General features: G+C 50.8%; 1 protein-coding gene across 4 annotated transcripts; it reads left to right on the top strand.

Annotated features, from left to right (window-relative positions):
* Nucleotides 1–1,326: 1,326 nt before the first annotated feature.
* LOC144947540 (uncharacterized) lies at nt 1,327–24,566 on the top strand. 4 transcript variants are annotated; one of them, XM_078876763.1, is made up of 9 exons: nt 1,328–1,926; nt 3,720–4,095; nt 5,236–5,332; nt 6,812–6,945; nt 10,523–10,643; nt 14,539–14,694; nt 15,387–15,547; nt 21,925–22,198; nt 22,725–24,565. In XM_078876763.1, exons 1-8 carry the CDS (start codon nt 1,796–1,798, stop codon nt 22,180–22,182), a joined length of 1,434 nt encoding a protein of 477 aa, XP_078732889.1. In that variant the 5' UTR covers nt 1,328–1,795; the 3' UTR covers nt 22,183–22,198; nt 22,725–24,565. The 4 variants fall into 4 exon arrangements, with proteins under 4 accessions (XP_078732891.1, XP_078732889.1, XP_078732890.1 ...); XM_078876764.1 differs by having other exon boundaries at nt 21,925–22,202; XM_078876765.1 differs by having other exon boundaries at nt 1,327–1,926; nt 3,723–4,095; nt 21,925–24,566.
* Nucleotides 24,567–24,814: the final 248 nt, after the last annotated feature.

The following is a 24,814-nucleotide window of genomic DNA, read 5'->3' as shown; positions in this document are numbered from 1 at the left end:
AGCTGCTGTTGCTACTAATGTTGCTACTGCTGCTGATGCTTCTGCTGTTGCTGCTGCTGCTGTTGCTACTGTTGATGCTGCTGATGCTTCTGCTGTTGCTACTGCTTCTCCTGCTGTTGCTGATGATGCTGGTGCTGCTACTGTTGCTGCTGTTGCTACTGCTGATGATGCTGATTCTACTGTTGCAACTGCTGCTGTTGCTACTTGCTTCTATTGCTGGCAATGCTACTGTTGCTGCTATTGCTGCCGCTGCTATAGCCATTGCTACTGCTGATGAATCTGCTGATGTTGCTACTGCTGCTATTGCTACTGTTGCTAATGCTGATGATGTTGCTACTGCTGCTGATGATGCTGTTGCTACTGCTGCTGCTACTACTGCTGATGATGCTGTTGCTACTGCTGATGATGCTGCTGATGATGCTGCTGATGATGCTGCTGATGATGTTGCTATTGCTGCTATTGTTGCTGCTGGTATTGCTGTTGCTACTGCTGCTGTTGCTACGGCTGATGATGCTACTGCTGATGTTGCTGCTGATGATGATGCTGCTGCTGCTGCTGATGATGCTGCTGATGATGCTGCTGCTGATGATGCTGCTGCTGCTGATGATGCTGCTGATGATGCTACTGCTGATGCTGATGATGCTGCTACTGATGATGCTGCTGATGATGCTGCTGATGATTCTGCTATTGCTGCAATTGTTGCTGCTGGTATTACTGTTGCTACTGCTGATGATACTGCTGCTACTGCTGTTGCTACGGCTGATGATGCTACTGCTGATGATGCTGCTGATGTTGCTGCTACTGCTGATGATGCTGCTGCTGATGATGCTGCTACTGCCGATGTTACTGCTGATGATGCTGCTGCTGGTGCTGCTGCTGATGATGCTGCTGATGATGATGCTGCTGATGATGCTGCTGATGCTGCTGATGATGCTGATTATGCTGCTGATGATTATACTGCTGATGATGATACTGCTGATGATGCTGCTGCTGGTGATGATGCTGCTGATGATGCTGCTGTTGATGATGCTACTGCTGATGATGATGCTGCTGATGATGATGCTGCTGCTGATTATGCTAATGCTGATGATGCTAATGCTGATGATGCTGTTGCTACTGCTGATGCTACTGCTGCTGATGCTACTGCTGATGATGGTGCTATTGCTGCTATTGTTGCTGCTGGTATTGCTGTTGCTACTTCTGATGTTGCTACTGCTGATGATGCTGATGATGCTGCTACGGCTGATGATGCTACTGCTGATGATGCTACTGCTGATGATGCTACTGCTGATGATGCTGTTGCTACTGTTGATGCTACTGCTGCTGATGATGGTGCTGATGATGCTGCTACGGCTGATGATGCTACTGCTGATGTTGCTACTGCTGATGCTACTGCTGCTGATGATGGTGCTGATGATGCTGCTACGGCTGATGATGCTACTGCTGATGCTACTACTGCTGATGATGCTACTGCTGATGATGCTACTGCTGATGATGCAACTGCCGATGATGCTGCTGCCGATGATGCTGCTGCTACTGCTGTTGCTACTGCAGGTGCTGATGATGTTGCTGCTTTCGCTATCACTACCACTGCTGTTGCTGCTGCCGCCGCTGATGATGCTGACGATGCTGACGATGTTGACCCCAGCAGCAGCAGCAGCAACCTTACACTCCACCAAAGGCACCCGTCCGCCTTTGTTCTAGACATCACGACGAGAGCCGTCGCGTGACCCCTGTGCTACGGGCGGGCGGGGGGGAGGCACGGACGGACCGACGACAGACGGATCGGCTCGGCATGTGGTCCCAGAAAGGGGCTTCAGATGACGGAATCGCAGCGGGAGCGGGCCCCATTGAGGGCAGGATCGGTCCCGAGGAAGAGGAGGAGGTTGAGGAGGAGGAGAAAGGGGAGCAGAGCGAGGACGTGAGGTGAGGTTTGAAACTCGGCGTAGGCCACGGTCTGTCTCGAGACTTCGCTTCGTCAGCCGGCGAGACTCCCATCGAGATGAGCACCTCTGTTACAATGTTACAGAGAGATCCACAGAGCTACATACAGTGAGGGAAAAAAATGTTGATCCCCTGCTGATTTTGTACGTTTGCCCACTGACAAAGAAATGATCAGTCTATAATTTTAATGGTAGGTTTATTTGAACAGTGAGAGACAGAATAACAACAACAAAATCCATAAAAACGCATGTCAAAAATGTTATAAATTGATTTGCATTTTAATGAGGGAAATAAGTATTTGGCCCCCTCTCAATCAGAAAGATTTCTGGCTCCCAGGTGTCTTTTATACAGGTAACGAGCTGAGATTAGGAGCACACTCTTTAAGGGAGTGCTCCTTATCTCAGCTCGTTTCCCTCATTAAAATCCAAATCAATTCATAACATTTTTGACATGCGTTTTTCTGGATTTTGTTGTTGTTATTCTGTCTCTCACTGTTCAAATACACCTACCATTAAAATTATAGACTGATAATTTCTTTGTCAGTGGGCAAACGTACAAAATCAGCAGGGGATCAAATACTTTTTTCCCTCACTGTAGAGATACACAGAGATACATAGAGACACATAGAGATACACAGAGATACATAGGGAACTATAGTGTTGCAAAGTGACCCACAGACTCACATAGAGATCTAGAGACTCACACACAGAGACCCAAAGAACTAAAACTAAATTAGAATTTATTTTTTATTTTTCCAGCTAAGGCCCACTGAGCTATGTTAGAAGCAAACTGGCTATCACGAATGATAGCTCCACATAGCGGCTTACCATCATGTGGAAGTTTATGGCAGCAGCTAAATACTGCCAACACGTGTTTTTAAATGTTGAGGGAAATAGCGGAGGAGCCCAGAGACAAATCCACGCGACCTCGGGGAGAGAGAGAGAGACACGCAAACTTCAAATATACAGCAGCAGCAGGCGTCTGGGTCGCGATCGAACCCACTGCCTCCTGCACACCAGCCGAGGTAGTTAACGTCTCGCCACGCCGCAAACTCCGAATATACAGCAGCAGGCGTGGTCAGGGGTCGGCATCGAACACACGATCTCCTGCGTACCTGGCAAGGTAGTTAACATCTCGCCGCCGCGGTGCTAATGCCTCGACCACTAAGAAACAGAGAGACACTTAAACTCCAAATATACAGCAGGCGTCATGGTCAGTATTGAACCCACGACCTTCTGCGTACCACAGAGGTCACAAACAGGTTTTGATTCCTTACCTGTACCCGGCCGCACCAGGGTCGCAAACGGGTGCCCGTACCCGTACCCGGCCGTACCCGTACCCTACCCATACCCAGCCGGGTACGGGTAGGGTACGGGTATCGGGTACCCGATTGCGAACTCTGGGATGAAGCCATGTTGCAGGCGCGGGTGGGTTGATTCTAGGAACTTGAATTGTACGAAGAGACAAGACGTTGGGAAATGAGTGACAAACAGTTACTCACCAGTGATTCACGGCCTACCCGTACCCGGCCGCACCAGGGTCGCAAACGGATACCCGTACCCGTACCCGGCCGGGTACGGGTAGCCGGGTATCGGGTAGGGTACGGGTATCGGGTACCCGGTTGCGACCTTCTGCGTACCAGCAGAGGTAGTTTACATCTCGCCACATAAACAGCAGGCGTCATGGTCGGGATCGAACCCACGACCTTCTGCATACCAGGAGAGGTAGTTAACATCTCCTAGCCTACTGTGGTCACCCTTCATTTATCGTTGCAGCAGCAGCGGCGGCGGCGACGACGCCACCACTTTGGCACTGCCTCCGCCTCCTGCGTCACCGCTGGTGGCCGGAGGTCCGAGCAACAGCAATGGCGAAAGGATGGAGGAGGAGGGGGAGGAGGAGGGGTTGGAGGTGAGCGGCGAGGGCGCTACCCAGTGGTGGTGTCGGGAGGAAGCCGACGCTGAGCCCTGGAGAAGCTCTGAGCCTACCGGAAACTCGGAGGAGGAGCGGGGGGAGGTGGTGGTGGAGGAGGAGGAGGACCCCGACTTTGTGCCGCGAGGGGAAAAGCGAGGGGTGGCGAGGAGGGGGAGGAGGAAGAGCGGTGGGAGGCGCGGTGGTGTCGCGGGCAGGAGAGAAGGTGGAGGAGTCGGAAGGGTGAGTGGGTGAGTGGATGGGGTGAGTGGGTGGGTGAGTGCGTGAGTGGATGGGTGAGTGGGTGGGTGGGTGAGTGGGTGGGTGGGTGGGTGAGTGGATGGGTGGGTGAGTGGGTGGGTGGGTGGGTGAGTGGGTGGGTGGGTGAGTGGGTGGGTGGGTGGGTGGGTGAGTGGGTGGGTGGGTGGGTGAGTGGGTGGGTGGGTGGGTGAGTGGGTGGGTGGGTGGGTGGGTGAGTGGGTGGGTGAGTGGGTGGGTGGGTGGGTGAGTAAATGGGTGGGTGGGTGAGTGGATGGGTGAGTGGGTGGGTGGGTGGGTGAGTGGATGGGTGAGTGGGTGGGTGAGTGGGTGGGTGGGTGGGTGAGTGGGTGGGTGGGTGAGTAAATGGGTGGGTGGGTGAGTAAATGGGTGGGTGGGTGAGTGGGTGGGTGGGTGAGTGGGTGGGTGGGTGAGTAAATGGGTGGGTGGGTGAGTAAATGGGTGGGTGGGTGAGTGGGTGGGTGAGTGGGTGATGTATTGTAGAACATGGTGACGTATTGTATTGTGTAGTGATGCAGTGTATAGTGTAGAGAGTGTATGATGTATTATAGTGTATAGAAGGGTATAGTGTACAGTGTATAGTAGTGTACAGGATAGTGTAGTGTTTAATGTATATAGTGTTGTGCATAGTAGTGTACAGTATAGTGTAGTGTATAGTGTACGGTGTAGTGTATAGTAGTGTATAGTGTAGTGTATAGTGTAGTGTGTAGTGTATGGTCTAGTGTAGTGTTTAGTGTAGTGTACAGTGTGTAGTGTATAGTGTGTAGTGTATAGTGTAGTGTATAGTGTAGTGTACAGTGTAGTGTATAGTGTAGTGTACAGTGTGTAGTGTACAGTGTGTAGTGTATAGTGTAGTGTGTAATGTACAGTGTGTAGTGTATAGTGTAGTGTATAGTGTAGTGTACAGTGTGTAGTGTACAATGTGTAGTGTACAGTGTGTAGTGTATAGTGTAGTGTACAGTGTGTAGTGTAGTGTGTAGTGTACAGTGTGTAGTGTACAGTGTGTAGTGTACAGTGTAGTGTGTAGTGTAGTGTATAGTGTAGTGTCTAGTGTAGTATATGCTAATGCGTGTGCCCCGTATGTGTGGGCGCGTGCGGAGGAAGAGCGCAGCCACCGCTGAGCGCAGTCACTGCTGCCACCTCTGTGACCGGATCTTCGGCTCCGTCACGCTTCTACGCAACCACATCAACACCCACACCGGTACAGATACATGCAAAGATACATACACGTATGCACGTACACGTACATCCAGATAGACACACATATACATGCAGATACAGAAATATACAGGAACATACAGATACATGCACACGTACAAAAATAAAATGACAAAGATCCCCAGTGTAGCCTGTTACAGGCTGTAGGGGCAAGTTCCGTTAGCGATCAGCACCTATGAAGGTCTACACTGTGGCACACGAGAGGGTGGGTGGCCAGCACCACGCCCGGCCGCCATTGTCTCCCCATTGGCAAAGTTTAAACCTCGCATAAGGTATGCATTTGAGTCTGAGTCGACCTAGGGGAGGCCAAAGACCGGTTCAAATAATAATCGTCACTGGTGTTGGCCGTAAGCAGGAATCGAACTCAGGAAGGCGGGTTCGTAGCGCAGCGTAGCGCTAACCGCTGAAACCACCACTTCCACCAGATACATACATACACATACAGTACATACACGCGTATACATACACCTCTGATTAGCGCGGTTGTCTATGTACGGTGCGAAAGAAGTTCAACATACACAGTGGTGGACGGCTGTCGTTGTTGTTGTGTGTGTGTGTGTGCTTATATGCGGTAGTGTAGCGGTTAGCGCGCTGCGCTATGAACCTGGCGACCCGGGTTCGATTCCCGCTCACGGCCAACACCAGTGACGATTATCTGAACCGGTCCTGGGCCTCCCCTAGGTTGACTCAGCCTCAAATGATTACCTGGTGCGGTGTGTAAACATCGCCACTGGGGAGACAAAGGCGGTCGGGCGTGGTGCTGGTCACCCACCCCCTCGTGTACCGTTCCGGCCTTCATAGGTGCTCGCTAACAGCACTTGCCCCTACAGTCTGTTAAGGCTATATGGGGGATCTTTGATATGCGACACCATGTCTGTGTGTTTGCGACACGTGTGTGTGTATGTAAATGTGACACCGTGTGTGTGTGTGCATGTGACACCGTGTGTGTGTGCATGTGACACCGTGAGCGTGTGTGACATTGCGTGTGTGTGTGTTTGAGACACCCCTTGAGCATGTGTATGCAACTCCGTGTGTCTGTGTGTGACACGGTGTGTCTGTGTGTATGTATGTAAATGTGACACTGTGTGTGTATTGGACACTGTATGTGTGTGTGACACCGTGTGTGTGTGTGTGTGACACTGCATGTGTGTGTGACACTGTGTGTGTGACACTGTCTGTGTATAAATAACGCGATCTAAACCCAAAAACGTTGATTATGAATAATATTGGTCGCGAAAGCCTACGTGTTAAACTGTGTGTGTGTGTGACACTGTGTGTGTGTGACACTGCATGTGTGTGTGTATGCGACACTGTGTGTGTAAATGTGACACTGTGTGTGCGTGACACTGCATGTGTGTGTGTGTGACACTGCATGTGTGTGTGTGTGACAATGCATGTGTGTGTGTGTGTGACACTGCATGTGTGTGTGTATGCGACACTGTATGCATGCGTGTACGCGCAGGCACGAAGCCGCACCAGTGCTCCGAGTGTGCGATGGCGTTTGTAACCAAGGGCGAGTTGGTGCGGCACGGCCGCTACGTCCACACAGGGGAGAAGCCCTTCAAGTGCTCCGCGTGCGAGTACACCAGCGTCGAGGTGCCTCCATCCCCCTCCACCTCCTCCCCCCCTCTGTCTCCCTCCTCCCAGCGTTTCCTTCCTGTATCTCCCCCCTTCTCCCCCCTCTACTCCTCCACATGTCTCCCTCCATCCTCCTCCTCTTCCTCCCATGACTTCACAACGCAACCAACGGCTTGAGATGCGTGGGCACTGAGGTCATGGTGACCCCCAACGCCGCACACGCACCTGACCCTGCTTGGCCTCCCACCGAGCTAGATTGGCGTGAACCATAGTGGCTAGGAGATGCCGACCCCTGATGATGCCTACTGTACATTTGGAGTTTGCGATGTGGCGAGATGTTAGCTACCTTGCCCATAGTACAGAGGAGGTCGTGGGTTTGATCTCGACCCGTGAGGATGCCTGCTGCAGCATATTTGGAGTCTGCGTCTCTCTCTTTCTCCCTGTGATGAGATGTTAACTACCTCGCCTGGTGTTCAGGAGGTCGTGGGTTCGATTCCGAATCTGACGATTCCAGCTGCTGTATATTTGGAGTCTGCGTCTCTCTCTCTCTCTCCCCGTGGTGGTCGCTGCGTGGATATTTCTCCCGGTCCTCTGGTTTTTACACGCTTTTTCTTAACTCACTCTGTCTGTTGTTGTCGTTGTATCCTCAAATATTGTAACTAAATTTTAACCCACTTCCCAATGTGGTATCGACTGCAAACTTGGTATACTTATGTCATACTGATGACAAGACTATATTCTATCATAAAAAAAAAAATTACATTAATTTTTTACATGTTATGTTTCGGCTTGGGTCTAACTGACGTTGGCTGTAAATCACCACGGTCCCTTACGTTATGCCAAGCTTTGCGGCCACTTCCTGGAGTCGTGGAGTTCTGCCATTACTCATACGGTACATTTCATTAAAGTGTGTTTTTTAAAAAGTATTTTTAAATATTACTTATTTGTCATACTTTGATACTGGCAAAAAGGGCCCATGATATCGCTGCTTGTCCAGAGATATAAACGCTCTCATAGTGGCATTGTCGCTGTGCCGTTTGCCTTTTGGCGTTCTCTGGTCTGACACTGGTCGTGAGACAAGGCCACACAGAATGCTGCTGTCTGGTGTAGGCCAATACGATTAAAAAACGCCATATATTATCAGAGCATGTTTTGTTTGCATGTTCACAACAATTCCTGTGTGTGGTCAATGCAGTACTTTATTCCTTGCATAGGGTATCTATTTGGTGTTTGACCATCTTCACACAACTCCTGTTTTATTGCCAGAACGGGTAAAACAAGCTAATTCTTATTTATCATACTTTGTTTCTGTAAAAAAAGGTATCTGCCATTACTCGTAGGTACATTTCATTAAAGCATGTTTTTAAAAAAGTTTTTTTTTTACTTTTTACCTCCACGTTTAGAATCTGACGTCTATACATGTGTAGAGGTGGTACGTACCGGGGTGTAGCAAGCCATTACGTTGCGGTGTCTACATGACGGTCCGTGCGTGGGGTGGCTACATCGACGTCCGCATACAGCCCCACCCCTCGGGGGGCAGTTGGGTATATAGGGCGGTGCGCGAGAGAGCTCGGGGAGTCATTGGAGCAGAAGAGCCAGTGAAGAAGGAAGACGGAGCAAGCTAGGTAGGACCCTGGGACTCCTAGCCCCGCCGCCCTTGTCAGGGCCGGGACTCTGTGTGGCTCTGTGCTGAGATCCTGGGAACCCCCGGCCCGACGTCCTTATCAGGGCCGGGTCCGATGGGCCAGTGGTTGGGACCCGTACCCTGGCTAGGTCGGATCAGATAGCCTCCTCTAGGAAATACATAGCCGGAGGACCTGAGAGCGAAGCCGGTGTCAGGCACGCGTAGCCGTAGGCTGTGTTCCTAGGCTGTATAGCTGACTTACTGTAGTGTGTTGTAAATAAATACGTGTTGCCTCCGTCAATCGTCTCCTGCACCATTTACACCGTTACACATGTTGAGAGTATTTGACTGCTGCTAGAAACTTCCGCGTGATAAACAGCCGCCCTGTTGAGCTGCTATCATTCGCGATGGACAGGTCGCTTCTAAAAAAAGCTACGTAGCAGCTCAGTGGACCTTACCTGGGTAAAAGAAAAATATATTTTAGCCTATTGGTCTCTGCGTATCTCTATGGGTCTTTATGTATCTCTATGGATCTCTATTTATCATGGATCTCTATGTATCTCTATAGGTCTCTCTGTATCTGTATGGGTCTCTATGTATCTCTGGATATCTATGTATCTCTATGGGTCTCTATGTGTATCTCTATGCATTTAGAGTATTTTGGCTGCTATCGTTTGTGATGGCCTGATCGCTTCTAAAAAAAAAGCTACACAGCAGCTCAGTGGGGTCGCCTTACACCTGGTAATAATACAAAATAGTTGCGTCGTTCTAGTTTTAAAAAATTGTAGTGCGGCGTGTAAACGTTAGGTTGGGCTTGGTGCTGGCCACCCACTCCCCGCGTTGTCCTGTGTTGCTCACTAACAGCACTTGCTCCAAGATTCTAATTAGGCCATAGGGTGCGATATTTGTCTTTGTTACCTGTGTTGAGGATTTCCCACGGACGCACTCGGAGACGTAGGTAAGTTATGGGCTTTCGCCAAGGGTTTATTAAAGACTTCACAATACACACCAGGGTACACAACTCCCAGGGGCTAGGGGTCCTACTCTGAGTCCTGGTTCCTTGCCGGCTAGCTCCGGTCTCTCTCTCTCTCGTGTCGGATCATGGACTCTGCCGACTCCACCAACCGGAGAGAGAGCACCTCTCCCGGCTACCACCGGCTTCTCCCCAGACTCACTACTCGATCCCTCTCTACCGCTGGTTCCCTCTTCACCCTGCTTACTCTACCCGTTCCCGCAGTGACCCCGCTTACGTCACGGGGTCTCCCTTAAGTACCCTAGGAGACGTGACGTCATCGCACTGAACGGCACACATGACATCACGTCCCCATTTTACTCCTCTACACCTGTGTGTACTGATATTCACCTGTAGTACATGTGTGTGTGTACTTGTGTGTATCTGTAGTATGTGTCTGTGTAGCTGTGTGTATCCGTGTAACTGTAGTATGTCCAGATTTAAAGCTTTCGTGACTGCAGGGATTCATTTTCTTGGTTCTTTCGGTAAAGTCACGTAGAAGGGAAATAATAAAATAATATTAATATAAAACAATACAAATTCTCACGACGTTTCGACTGCAACACAAGCAATCATCATCAGGTGTGAAATCCACAGAAATATGTTTTTTTCAAATTTTTCAAATTTTCTTTCTGTGGATTTCACACCTGATGATGATTGCTTGTGTTGCAGTCGAAACGTCGTGAGAATTTTGATTGTTTTATATTAATATTATTTTATTATTTCCCTTCTACGTGACTTTACCGAAAGAACCAAGAATATGTAGTATGTCCGTGTAGTATGTACCTGTACGGACGTGAAGGTGGGCGGGGATCGAAGTGGGAGGCTGAGAGAGCTGGGGATGTGCGGGGGGGGGGATGCAACAACAACGCCACTGCAGCAACAGAGCCAATGAAGCCAACAATGCCTGACCCATGTCTACCCGTTTATGTCCCCCCCCCACACCCGCACCCACACAGGTGAGCATGATGAAGCGCCACATGCGGTCGCACACTGGCGAGCGTCCGTTCCAGTGTAGCATGTGCAGCTACGCCAGCAAAGACGCCTACAGACTCAAGCGGCACATGAGGACGCACTCCGGTACGCCGTCGGAACGCGATCTCCCGCAGACCCGACTGAAGGAGAATGTTGTAACGTAAACCACCGTTATTTCGGTATTCGATCGTTCATAATTGGGGGACAATTCTACACGGCTGCCGTTTTAGGCGCACGTACACAGTGGATTGGTAATTTGCCAATCTACCGTGTATAATTTGCCACAAGCGACGTTGTTCGACACCTGCGAAACGACGACTCGGTCTGGTGAGCGTGGCGAGCGGAGCGAGCAGGGCCAGCATGGTGAGCGTGGTGAGTGGGGTGAGTGTGGTGGGTGGGGTGAGCGTGGTGAGTGGGGTGAGCGTGGTGAGTGGGGTGAGCGTGGTGAGTGGGGGTGAGCGTGGCGAGTGGGGGTGAGCGTGGCAAGCCTGACAAGCGTCGGTGCAGATCCCCGTCACTTTGGACTTTACTACCTCGTTTGTGTGCACTCTGTGCAAGAAAACCCTCTGAGCAATGTCGTCTCCACCTACATCAAGGTGTAATGGAAAGGCGCCGAAGTATAAAGGAAATCCCTTCATGTCTGTGAGACAAATCAAAAGTTTAGGATAGAATTGACGCAGGCTGTGTGTGTGTGTGTGGTGTGTGTCAATGCGCGTTGTGCATGAGCGGTGGCGTAGCGGTTAGCGGCTATCAGAGGTGTGGACTCGAGTCATGTGACTTGGACTCGAGTCAGACTCGAGTCATGAATTTGATGACTTGCGACTCGACTTGGACTTGCATAACAATGACTTTGTCCCACCTATGAGATGTGGACTCGAGTCATGTGACTTGGACTCGAGTCAGACTCGAGTCATGAATTTGATGACTTGCGACTCGACTTGGACTTGCATAACAATGACTTTGCCCCACCTCTTGCGGCTATGCCGCGCTACGAACCCGGCAACCCGAGTTCGTTTCCCGGCTCACGGCCAATACCGCCGGTGACGATTATCTGAACTGGTCCTGGGCCTCACCTAGGTCGACTCAGCCTCAAATTGATGCGGTGTGTAGTAAACATCGCCACTGGGGAGACAAAGGCAGCCGGGCGGGCATATGGCTGGCCACCCACCCCCTCGTGTACAGATCTGGCCTTCATAGGTGCTACTCGCTAACAGCATTTGCCCCTACAGTCTGTTAAGGCTATGAGGGGGATCTTTGTCTTTGGAGCATGAAGATGTTGGAAAACAAATTAGGATTTTTTTTTTCATTTTTTTATCGGGGCAGGAGCCACTGGAGATAAACCATTGTTACATAATTCAAAATCTTCTTGGTTCTTTCGGTAAAGTCACGTAGAAGGGAAATAATAAAATAATAAAAATAAACATAATAAAATAATTCTCACGACAGACCTGTTCTTCACCTGAGGACGGCTGCTTGCGTTGTGGCCGAAACGTCGTGAGAATTATTTGATTATGTTTTATTTTTATTATTTTATTATTTCCCTTCTACGTGCCTTTACCGAAAGAACCAAGAAGATAATCTCCTTCACTCGCTAGTTTCCGCTCCGCACTCAAAACTCACTTATTTTCCCGAAAACTTTAAATCATAATTCAAAATATTGGATGATTCGGCAAGACCAGAGCCCCACATGCGTCGAATTAACAAGGGTTTACTATCGATTTAATTGAGTGTATTTGTAAGCAATTTATTTATCCTTCATAGACTTTGCACTCCTGTCGTGTTTGTGGTATATTGTGTTTGTTTGTTGTTGTTGTTGTAACGTTCTGACCCCGTGCCCTTACTGGACATTTGAAAGAGCTTTTTGGCTCATCGGATTTCCTCCCGCAGGATAAATAAATAATACGTTTCGGTTTAAAGCTTTCGTGACTGCAGGGATTCATCTTCTTGGTTCTTTCGGTAAAGTCGTCACGTAGAAGGGAAATAATGAAATAATAAAAATAAAACATAATAAAATAATTCTCACGACGTTTCGGCCACAACGCAAGCAGCCGTCCTCAGGTGAAGAACAGGTCTGTCGGAAAGACAGCATCTGAATGGGCACGTCGTGAGAATTATTTTATTATGTTTTATTTTAATTATTTTATTATTTCTCTTCTACGTAACGTTACCGAAAGAACCAAGAAGATAAATAAATAATATTCTGATCCTCACGTCGTCACCTTCCAAGCTCATCACTCATTTCCCCGCATGTTACATTCATAAACTACTCAACTGATTGTATTTATTTTGTATGTTATTAGGTGTAAGTCCCCACTGCGCCACGACTGTCAAGCTCTTTTTTAGACGAGCGGACTGGCCCATCACCACAGTGATAGCAGGTCATCCAAGTGGCTGATGTCATCATTATCATCATGTGGAACTTGAGAAAAATAATCTACTTCTCTCTCTTTCTCCATCTCCTCTCTCCGTCTCTCTCCGCCTGTCTCTGTCTAATCTTAATTTTGGAGCTTTCGTGACTGCAGGAATCATTCTTTGTTTCTTTCGGTTAAGTCACGTCTAAAGATAAAATAATAAATTAAAATAATAGTATATTACGACGTTTCGATTGCAACACAAGCAATCATCATCAGGCATAAAAGAAATAGAGAAAAGGATAATCATCAGGCATAAAAGAAATAGAGAAAAGGATAAGCTACGGGGAAGTTTTAAGCTTATCCTTTTCTCTCTCTGGCTATGTGTTCTCTCTGCCTGTGTCTTTTCTTTGGAATTGTCACACTTAAAATTCTAACTTAGCAATCTTTGAAATACGTAATCAACCAGGCTATGCGTTAATTGTGTGTTAACCGACTCTCTGTGTTGTATTACATCACATTTCGATATTTTACTAGGTTATTTAATTTTCGTGTGCCTTTCTCCTAATTTTCAAGCTTGCGTGCCCGTGCCACGTCGTCATCTTACTTGCAGCAGCAGCAGCAGTACGTTGCCGTAAACTCATTGATATGCTAATTTTCTCTGCCCCCTCCCTCTCTCCGTCCCCGCCCCCCTCTCTATATTTAAGGGACCGTCACAGAAACGACCCCTCTCTTTGTGCCGATGTGATGTCTGTCTGCTTGTATGTCTGTCTATAGTTTTCTAGTTAGATTTTTGTTGCTATTTCTTTTATGCCTGATGATGATTGCTTGTGTTGCAATCGAAACGTCGTAATATACTATTACTTTAATTTATTATTTTATCTTTAGACCTGTCTCTGTCTGTTTCTGTGTCTCTCTGTATCTGTCTCTTCGTGTCCCTGTCGTTGTGTGTGTCCCTCTATTTCTGTGCCTGTCTCTCACCGTCTCCCTCTGTCTCTGCGTCTCTGCGTGTGTCTCTTTCTCTGTGTCTCTCTGTCCATCTCTCCCTCTCTCTCTGTGTCTTTCTGTCTCTCTGTCTTTCTCTCTGTCTGTCTCTCTCACCTTCTCTGTCTCTCTCTCCGTCTCTCTGTCTCTCTATCTCTGTCTCTCTGTGTTTCTCTGTCTGACTCTGTCTCTCTTTCTCTGTGTCTGTCTCTCTCTCTGTGTCTCCATCTCTGTGTCTCTGTCATTCTGTCTCTCTGTCTGTCTCTCTCACCTCTGTCTCTCCCTGTCTCTCTCCGTCTTTGTCTTACTGTCTGACTCTCTCTCTGTCTCTCTCTTTGTCTGTTTCTCTCTCCGTCTCTCTTTCTCTGTGTCTCTCTCTGTGTCTCTCTGTCTGTCTTTCCATCTCACCCTATATCTATGTCTTTGTGTCTCTCCTTCTATCTCTCTGTCTCACCCTGTCTATGTGTCTCTCTCTTTGTCTCTCTCACTCTCTCTTTGTCTGTTTCTCTCTCCGTCTCTCTGTCTTTGTGTGTCTCTCTCTGTCTCTCTGTCTGTCTTTCCATCTCACCCTATATCTATATCTCTGTGTCTCTCCTTCTGTCTCTCTGTCTCACCCTGTCCCTGTGTCTCTCTCTGTGTCTCTCTCTGTGTCTCTGTGTCTCCAGGAGAGAAGCCGTACGAGTGCCCGGTGTGCCGGGCGCGGTTCACCCAGAAGAGCTCCATGAAATCCCACGTGCAGCAGAAGCACACGGAGGAGGGGGCCGCTCCACGCTTCCCCTGCCCGCACTGCGACGCTGTCACAGCACGCAAGAGTGACTTGGGTATGAGGTGGGGGGTGGGGGAGGGATGGGGGGGCTTGTTGGGGGGGGGGGGCTAGTGGGAGCTAGGGGGAGAGGGGTGGGGTTACGGAGGGGCTCATCACTGATGCAGCCACTCAGTTGCTCACCCCGCTCGTTCATCAACCCACCCACTCACTCACACACCCACTCACAAACTCACCCACCCACTCACCCACCCACTCACCCAAGCACCCAGTCATCCACCCAATCACCCAAGCACCCACTGACCCACCCAGTCACTCACCCACCCACTCACTCCACCACTCACTCATCCACTCACCAACTCACCCACTCACCCACTCACAGACCCAGCCACCCTCCTACTCACCCAATCACTTACCCACCCATCCACCCACTCGCACACCAACACACTCACCAACCCATCCATCAACCCACCCACGAACCCATTTACTTAGCCACCCACTCACTCATCCACTCACTCACCCACTCACCAACTCACCCACCCACCCACTCATTCACTCACCCACCCACCTACCCAACCACTTACCCACCCACCCACTCACCCACCCACCCACTCACCCACCCATCCACCCACCCACTCACTCCACTCACTCACTCACTCGGAGTTACCTGTTGGCTCAACACTGCTCCTCCTTTGTGTGCCCCCCTCCCCCTCTCTAACCCCCATGCCCCCCCCCACCCCCCACCCCCAGGCGTGCATTTGCGCAAGCAGCATGCGCTGGTGCGTCGTGGCCTGCGCTGCCGCTACTGCGCAGCCACCTTCCACGAGCACTTTGCCCTCATGCAGCACCAGCGCTGCCACCACCACGAGAAGCACTTCAAGTGCGACCGCTGCCAGTACGCCTGCACGCAGGTACACAAACAGATACATACACACACATACATACACACAGGTACATACACATACACACAGGTACATACACACAGGTACACACACACACATGTACATACACACAGGTACATACATACATATACACACAGGTACACACACAGGTACATATATACACAAACATACACACACACATACATACACACACACATACATATACACACACACATATACACAGACACAGATACATACACACAGGTACATACACACACAGATACATACACACAGGTACATACACACACACAGACACACACACAGACACACACACATATACACACACAGATACATACACACACAGAAACACACACATATACACACAGAGATACATACACACACATATACATACATACACACATACAACAACAACAACAACCGCCATTCGCCACTAAGTGGCGGTGACGTCACCACGACGCTTGTGCCAGGCCATGTGCACCTTGAGGCCACGTGAAGTGTCGAACGCCCGCTGGCAGGAGGTCACGGAGCAGACCCAGGTGCCACGGGTCGACTGACCGAGATGACCGAGATGACTGGCTGATGCACCACCTGTGCCCCCTACTGTACCAACTTGCTGTGCTTTAGCCACCCGGCGCTCCGCTCGTTGTTGTGAGCGTCGCTCCTCCGCCCTCCGTTGTTGTTGGAGGGCGACTGCCTCCAACTGCCCAGTAGCGTCCTTCACGAGCCTCCTCCACAGAGGCCGATCTTGACACCGCTGGTACCAGTCATCGGCAAGTCCACTCAGCTCCACGTCCTCCTGTACCACATCACTCCATCTCTTCTCTAGCCCGTGCCGCGCCCGTTTAGCCCCCTCGATCCGGCCGAACAAAAGCTGTTTAGGCATGCGGTGGCTGGGCATGCGGGCTACATGACCCAGCCAACGCAGCCTTGCCTGCCGGAGGAGCTCACTGATGGGACTTTGCCCAGATCTTTCAAGGACTTGTGAGCTCCTCACACAATCCAGCCTGGTTAAACCCAGGATGGATCGTAGGCAGGCCAGCCTAAATGTTTCCAACCGGCGAAGATGCTCCACTAGGGGGGTCCACGTTTCGCAAGCGTAGAGAAGGGAGGGAATGACCGTGGCCGAGAAGACCTGAAGCTTCGTGCGGAGCGACAGACCAGGTAGCTTCCACACAGCGTTACGCAACCGATGAAAAGATATTGCCGCTCGACTGATTCGGAGTGAGACCTCTGCTTATAAACTGGAGCCGGTCATAAGCACACTGCCCAGGTATGGGAAACTCTCCACTCTCTCCACAACTGCCCCATCACCAATTGGGAGTTGTGGGGGTGGAGTGTCCGATGGTACAAAATACCCAGGCAGGTGCTTAGTTTTGGTGGGGCTGATGGTAAGGTATGTGTGTGTGTTTTGGCATACACACATACATACACATACACACAGATACACAGATACACACACACAGATATATACACACACAACAACAACAACAACCGCCATTCGCCACTAAGTGGCGGTGACGTCACCACGACGCTTGTGCCAGGCCATGTGCACCCTGAGGCCACGTGAAGTGTCGAACGCCCGCTGGCAGGAGGTCACGGGGCAGACCCAGGTGCCACGGGTCGACTGACCGAGATGACCGAGATGACTGGCTGATGCACCACCTGTGCCCCCTACTGTGCCAACTTGCTGTGCTTTAGCCACCCGGCGCTCTGCTCGTTGTTGTGAGCGTCGCTCCTCCGCCCTCCGTTGTTGTTGGAGGGCGACTGCCTCCAACTGCCCAGTAGCGTCCTTCACGAGCCTCCTCCACTGAGGCCGATCTTGACACCGCTAGTACCAGTCATCGGCAAGTCCACTCAGCTCCACGTCCTCCTGTACCACATCACTCCATCTCTTCTCTAGCCCGTGCCGCGCCCGTTTAGCCCCCTCGATCCGGCCGAACAAAAGCTGTTTAGGCATGCGGTGGCTGGGCATGCGGGCTACATGACCCAGCCAACGCAGCCTTGCCTGCCGGAGGAGCTCACTGATGGGACTTTGCCCAGATCTTTCAAGGACTTGTGAGCTCCTCACACAATCCAGCCTGGTTAAACCCAGGATGGATCGTAGGCAGGCCAGCCTAAATGTTTCCAACCGGCGAAGATGCTCCACTAGGGGGGTCCACGTTTCGCAAGCGTAGAGAAGGGAGGGAATGACCGTGGCCGAGAAGACCTGAAGCTTCGTGCGGAGCGACAGACCAGGTAGCTTCCACACAGCGTTACGCAATCGATGAAAAGATATTGCCGCTCGACTGATTCGGAGTGAGACCTCTGCTGATAAACTGGAGCCGGTCATAAGCACACTGCCCAGGTATGGGAAACTCTCCACTCTCTCCACAACTGCCCCATCACCGATTGAGAGTTGTGGGGGTGGAGTGCCCGATGGTACAAAATACCCAGGCAGGTGCTTAGTTTTGGTGGGGCTGATGGTAAGGCCCCACCTCTTAGTGGCACGCTCCAGTCTCAGCAGCAGCGTCTCCAACTCCTCTTCAGAATGAGCTGCTATTACCAAATCATCGGCATACATAACGTGGTTGACCAATAGGGAGCCATCCCTTGATCGCACCCGGGCGTCGATCAGCCTCCCATTATATCTGTACCAAATGGTAATTCCCCCGGTACAGCTATTGAAGGCTTCACGAACTACGCAGTCGAAATAGATGTTAAATAATGTGGGAGCCAGAGGACATCCCTGTCGCACCCCAAGGTGTACAGGGAAAGGCTCCGACTCCCGGCCACGTAGTTTTACCCGGGCCCGCTCACCATCATGAAGGTCCTTAATGATCGTGAGCAGAGGGTCAGGGACTCCGAAAGCACGAAGAACAACCCAGAGCCCAGTCCTACTGATGGTATCATAGGCCTTGACCAGGTCAATAAAGCAGAGATGTAGGTCTTTTTGGAATTCCCTACACCTCTGCTGTAGCAGACGGACAGAAAATATGGCATCTGTGCAGGACCGCCCTTTCCTGAAACCGCATTGGGGCTCCGCAAGCCTCTCCTCAGCGTGCCTAGCAAGGCGATGTTGAATAATCCTTGCCAGGACCTTACCCGGCACACTGAGGAGTGAGATGCCCCTGTAGTTGTTACAGTCGGTACGGTCCCCCTTCTTAAAGAGGGGGACCACCAGGGCATCCTTCCAGTCCTGCGGAACCCGTCCAGTGGTCCAGACTGTTGTTATGATGTCATATAGGGCAGTCTGTGCACAAACGCCACCCTCCCTCAGCATTTCGCTTGGGAGATCATCTCTGCCCGGTGCCTTCCCTGGTCTCAGACTCCGGATCGCCCTCAGTACTTCCTCAACAGCTGGTACCTCAGCCAGCCACTCACAGGGGGTGACCTCTTCCAATATTTGAGGCACCGCAGCCTCAGCAGGGTTATCCCCACTTTGTGCCATGATGTTTTCCTGGCTGAGAGATTTTCCCTCCCCCAGGACCTCACAGAAATGCTCAGCAAATCTGCAAACCTGTTCCTGGGGGTCGGAGATTGGATCACCGTTTTTTCCTCTAATGATGGTAATAGGTGTGGCGCTGCAGGTTACTTTTTTGATGGAGTTAAATAGTGATTTGTGATCGCGGGCCACTGAGGCAGACTCCATCTCCTCAGCAACCCGCGACCACCACCCATCCTTACAGCGCCTTACGGCTCTCCGAACCTCCGAGCGAAGGCTGCGGTAAACCTCCTCATTCTCTGACGTGGGATGCTGTAGGCGATGAGAGTGGGCCTGTCGCTTTTTCTCAATTAACCTGAACACCTCCTCCGTCAGCCAGGGTTTCTGGGGAGGTCTGGACCGCGTACCCAAAGCAGCCATTGCAGCTGCATGAGTCACAGTCTTAAACCTCGCCCATTTACCCTCGACATCAGGTGGAGTGGGGGACGATGCCAACCCCAGCTGCAAGCAATGATGAAATTTTCGCTTGCAACTTTCATCAGCTAGCTGAGACCAGGCCACTTTTGGTTGGAATGGGGTCCTGGGTGTACACCCACCACCGGAGTGGAAGAATGGCAGGCGCATCTTACAGATGACTAGTCGATGGTCAGAGGTCAGATCAGCTCCACGGTAGGTCCTGGTGTCAAGGACATGGGCTCGCATCCGCTGGTCCGTCACTATGTAGTCCAGCAGATGTTCTTGCTTGGACCCGGCATGTATCCATGATGTTGTGTGGATGCGCCGATGCCGGAAGAGCGTGTTGGTAATTACAAGCCCATGGGCTGCACAAAAATCTAGCAGCCTCCTACCGTTATTATTGAGCTGATCTGGCCCATGCCTTCCAATCACTCCAACCAGGTGCCAGCATCATGACCAACTCGGGCATTGAAGTCACCCAACAAGATGACTCTGTCCCGAGTGGCCACTTTAGCCAGCACCTGTGACAGGAGGTCATAGAAAGCGTCTGACTCATCGGCTTTGCCTGCATCCCTCCACGGATGTTCGTCTTCGGTGGGGGCATAAGTAACCACGACCACCACTCCTCGCCTCTGGTTGATGGGAAGGCGAGCCCAAAGTATCCTGGGGCTTACAGCTTCCCACACCTCACCGCCACGCTCCCACGCCCCCTTCATTCTTTTGTTCAGAAGAAGAGCCACACCCTGTTGTTTGGCAGTCTCCTGCCCCGAGTAGAGGACTGTCCACCCCTCATGGTGGCAGGAGCCAGAACCGGTCCACCGGACCTCCTGAATGCCACAGAGATCCAGGCGGTACCGGTCCAGCTCCCGACAGAGGAGTGGCAGCCTCTCCTCCGCAGTGAGCGTTCGAACATTCCACGTGGCAATCCGCAATGGTTTTTCGTTGTTTCTGGAGGAGCCCCGAGGGTGAAAATTCAATCTCCTGGCTCCGCCAAATGGGGTTTGGCCAGGAGACGTCATAAAAGCCTGACCCCCCGGGGCCTCCGGCACAAGCTTATTAATTACAGGTTTATGTTTAATTCGTAGTTTAGTGGTGGTTAATTGAAGGTGGAGGGGTTACCAGCCCCTCGCACCCGTCCAGAGCCCCCGTTTAGCCACTGTGGTGGTCACAGACGCCATGAGGGGAGAGGCCAATGGGCATTGGCCCTCCCCCTACAGCACTGCCCACGACAGTGTTGCCCGTCCGGCACCGCGAGGAGGTAGGAGGTTGTTTTGCCGGACTATATATATACACACACACACAGGTACACACATACATACACACACATACATACACACACACAGATCCATACACGCAGGTACACACAGGTACATACACACACAGGTACATACACAGATACATACACATACACACACAGGTACACACACAGGTAACAACAACAACCGTCATTCGCCACTAAGTGGTGGTGACGTCACCACGACGCTTGTGCCAGGCCATGTGCACCTTGAGGCCACGTGAAGTGTCGAACGCCTGCTGGCAGGAGGTCACGGGGCAGACCCAGGTGCCACGGGTCGACTGACTGAGATGACACACAGATACATACACATACACAGGTACATACACACAGGTACACATCCACAGGTACACACAAGCAGAAATGCAAAGACAAATACATACACACATTGGCAGTACGCCTGCAAACAGGTACAAGCATGCACTCATACATACAGACAGACAAATACATACGCACACAACAATGAAATAGACAAAGATTCCCTGTATAGCCTGAACAGACTGTTGGGGCAAATGCTGTTCGCGAGGGGGTGGGTGGCTAGCACCATGCCCGGCCGCCTTTGTCTCCCAAATGGCGTTGTTTATGCACCGCCCCAGGTACTCATTTCAGGCTGAGTAAACCTAGGGGGGGCCCGGGACCGGTTCAAATGATCGTCACTGGCATTGGCCGTGTGTGGGAATCGAACTCGGGTCGCCGGGTTCCTAGCGCAGTGCGCTGACCCCTACAACTACCACTCCCCACACAGGTACAAAGACAAAGATCCCCCGTGTAGCCTTAACAGACTGTAGGGGCAAGTGCTGTTAGCGAGCACCTATGAAGGCCGGAACGGTACACAAGGCGGTGGGTGGCCAGCACCACGCCCGACCGCCTTTGTCTCCCCAGTGGCGATGTTTACACACCGCACCAGGTACTCATTTGAGGCTGAGTCGACCTAGGGGAGGCCCGGTACCGGTTCAGATAATCGTCACTGGTGTTGGCCGTGAGCGGGAATCGAACTCGTGTCGCGGGTTCATAGCGCAGCGTAGCGCTAACCGCTACACAGGTACACACACATACACACAGGTACGGACTGTACACACTACAGGTAGTATATGCTACTTGCTTCCCAACAGCCTTTGTCGGCCACATTGGGGGAACTTTTTTTCCGTGTTTGACCTTTGCGTGCGTGTGTGTGTGTTTTATTGTTTTAAATATGTGCCTCTCTGTGTCGGCCAGGAGCGACACATGATAGCTCACAAGCGATCTCACACGGCCGGGAAGCCGTTCGACTCGGCCCAACTCCCCATAGACGACAAGGAGGAGGGGAGGCGGGAGGAGGAGGAGGACGAGGCTGAGGAGGTGGTGAAGGTCAAAGTAGAGGTGGAAGAGCAGAGTCAGGAGGAGGTGGAAGATTCCGAACCACCCTCTGCGAAGCGACGGCCCACCCCGCCGTCCAAAGCCAGACGAGGCCGACCAGCAAAGTCCAAACAGTAACCAGGCGAGACCTTGGGTGGGTAAATTAGTGAACGGCTTTGTGACGTGAGGTGGGGGTAGGTGGGTGAGCTTGTGAGTGGGTGGGTGAGCTTGTGAGTGAGTTAGTGGGTGACTACTGGGTCAGTGGGTGTTTAATGAGCGGGTTGGGTGATTGAGTGAGTTAGTGGGTGACTATTTGATCAGTTGGTGGTTAATGAGTGGGTGAGTGAGTGAGTTAGTGGGTGACTATTTGGTCAGTGGGTGGGTTAATGAGCGGCTTGGGTGAGTGAGTTAGTGGGTGACTATTTGGTCAGTGGGTGGGTTGATGAGTGGGTGAGTGAGTGAGTTAGTGGGTGACTACTGGGTCAGTGGGTGGGTTAATGAGCGGCTTGGGTGAGTGAGTTAGTGGGTGACTATCTGGTCAGTGGGTGGGTCAATGAGTGAATGGGTGAGTGAGTTAGTGGGTGACTACTGGGTCAGTGGGTGGGTTAATGAGCGATTTGGGTGAGCTGGATTCATGAATCCCCATCCTCCTTCTGGTGACCGTGTTCTGCTGTTGACAGCAGCACATCTGGAAGAACGCTGCCGCTGCAGCTGTGCAACCAGAGTGGAACGACGCAGACGTCCAGAATGAACTGAACTAAAAAGTATTAAAACTTTTTTTTATTTTACCAGGCGCGAGGCCTCACTGAGCTGCTGTGTAGTTGCTCTTTTTTTAGTAGACGTGACCTGGCTATCACAAATGATGACAGCTCAACAGAGTGGCTGTTTATCATCATCATCATCACGTGGACATTTTTTAGCAGCAGCCAAATAACTCTATAAACGCGTAGAGACGTTGACTCTGAAAAGTGGAGGGGAAAAGAAACCGGTGGACCCCCTGGAGAAAAATCTACGCGACCACCACGGAGAAGGGGAGAGAGCGCGAGAAACACCGCCAACTCCAAATATACAGCAACAGGCGTCGGGGTAGGGACTGAAACCCACGGCCTCCTGTGCACCAGGCAAGGTAGTCAACATCTCCGAGCCCACCGTCGCGCTCACCCTCGGGACCTGGACATCCAAGGGCACCTCCTGGCTCTTTGACATTCCACCTCACCTCCTCCGCGGGGATGCCGGTCGGCGGGAAACATCGACCTCGTCGGAGCGTCGACAGGCTGCTTGTGCTGCTGTGGTCATGCAACTCCTCCGAGCCTGTGGACCTTTGTCGTTATATAAACCTCTGTGGGTTTGCGCTCCTTCGACGGAGGAGGAATAGCAAAACTGCACAAACTCTCCTAAAAACGCTGAATCGGCACGGTTGGGGCGACGTACGGTGTGAAAGAAGTTCAACACACTGTTCACGCATACACAGAGACCCACATACCCAGACCCATACAGACACCCAGACCCATAGAGACCCACAGATTAGCACGGTTGGGCTATGTACGGTGTGAAAGAAGTTCAACATACTGTACACACACAGCCACTCACACCCATAGAGACCCACAGATTACTACGGTTGGGGCCACGTACGGTGTGAAAGAAGTTCGATGTACATATATCATAGCTAGCAGACCTCGACATTGCACTCAGTTTCCGAACATATTGCTGCCATACGCAAGAATAGAATCATGAGTAAGTGAATGCATTAGGTGTGTAAGCTAATAAACGAGTGAATGGGTATTTGGGTGAGCTCCTGGACGAGCGAGTTGAGTGAATGGGGGAAGGGGAGTGAGTTGGTTGAGGGGATGAGTGGATGGGTGGTTCATAAAATTAGCGAGTGGGTCCTTGACAGCATACCGATAGAAGAGGGGTCATCAGTATCCATAATCGAGCTTTTTTTGGGTAAGATCGTGTTAAGTATAAATGTGTCGTTAAACCCGCCACCACCCGACACAGCCAATTAGTAAGGTTTGTCACGTAAACAAAACGTGGCAATTTGTGACATGTTTTCTTTATGTGACAAACCTTCATTATTTGCCTTTGTCGGGTTTAATTATATATTTACGCGATCTAACCCAAAAACACCTCGATGATGCATACTATTGGTCGCGAAAGGCTTCCGTGTTGAACCAACTTTTTTGATTTTCATCAGGTAAGGCCCACTGAGATACTGTATGTAAAAGCGCTTTTTTAGAAGCAACCTGGCAATCGCAAATTATAATAGCTCAATCAAGTGGCTTATCATCACGTGGGCATTTATAGCAGAACACATCTATCATGCAATACTGTTGGTCGCGAAAGCCCTACTATTACTACATACCTGTCAACCCCTTATCAGTGCCCTACCTTATCACAGACCAATTCAGACCTTATTGGTCACCCCGTGCACTTAGAAATCTCAACGTTCATCCTACAAGGGAGAAACACAGACATTTTTTGTTACCTGTATTGAAATGACACTATACCGTATGGACCTGAAAACTCAATTTTCCTGTGCAAGAAGAATACGGGGTAAACCGTATGGTATGACGGGTATGCCAATCAGTTTCTAAGACGATACATATCCAGTACAGTGGTCCCTGGGTTAACAGTGACATCGGTCAATGTTTTTTTTCCCGTTAATGTTTCACCAATTGGACCCCCATGGGTTTCGACTCGCGTTAACATCCCTGACTAACGGTATGCGTGGATTAGGTTATGCACGCGGTGGCGATAATTTCAGCCAATC

The sequence above is a fragment of the Lampetra fluviatilis genome, chromosome 45 (assembly GCF_964198595.1).
Source record: "Lampetra fluviatilis chromosome 45, kcLamFluv1.1, whole genome shotgun sequence".
Lineage (NCBI taxonomy): Eukaryota > Metazoa > Chordata > Hyperoartia > Petromyzontiformes > Petromyzontidae > Lampetra > Lampetra fluviatilis.
Note: the sequence above shows the minus strand (reverse complement) of the source record. Positions and strands in the feature narration are given on the sequence as shown.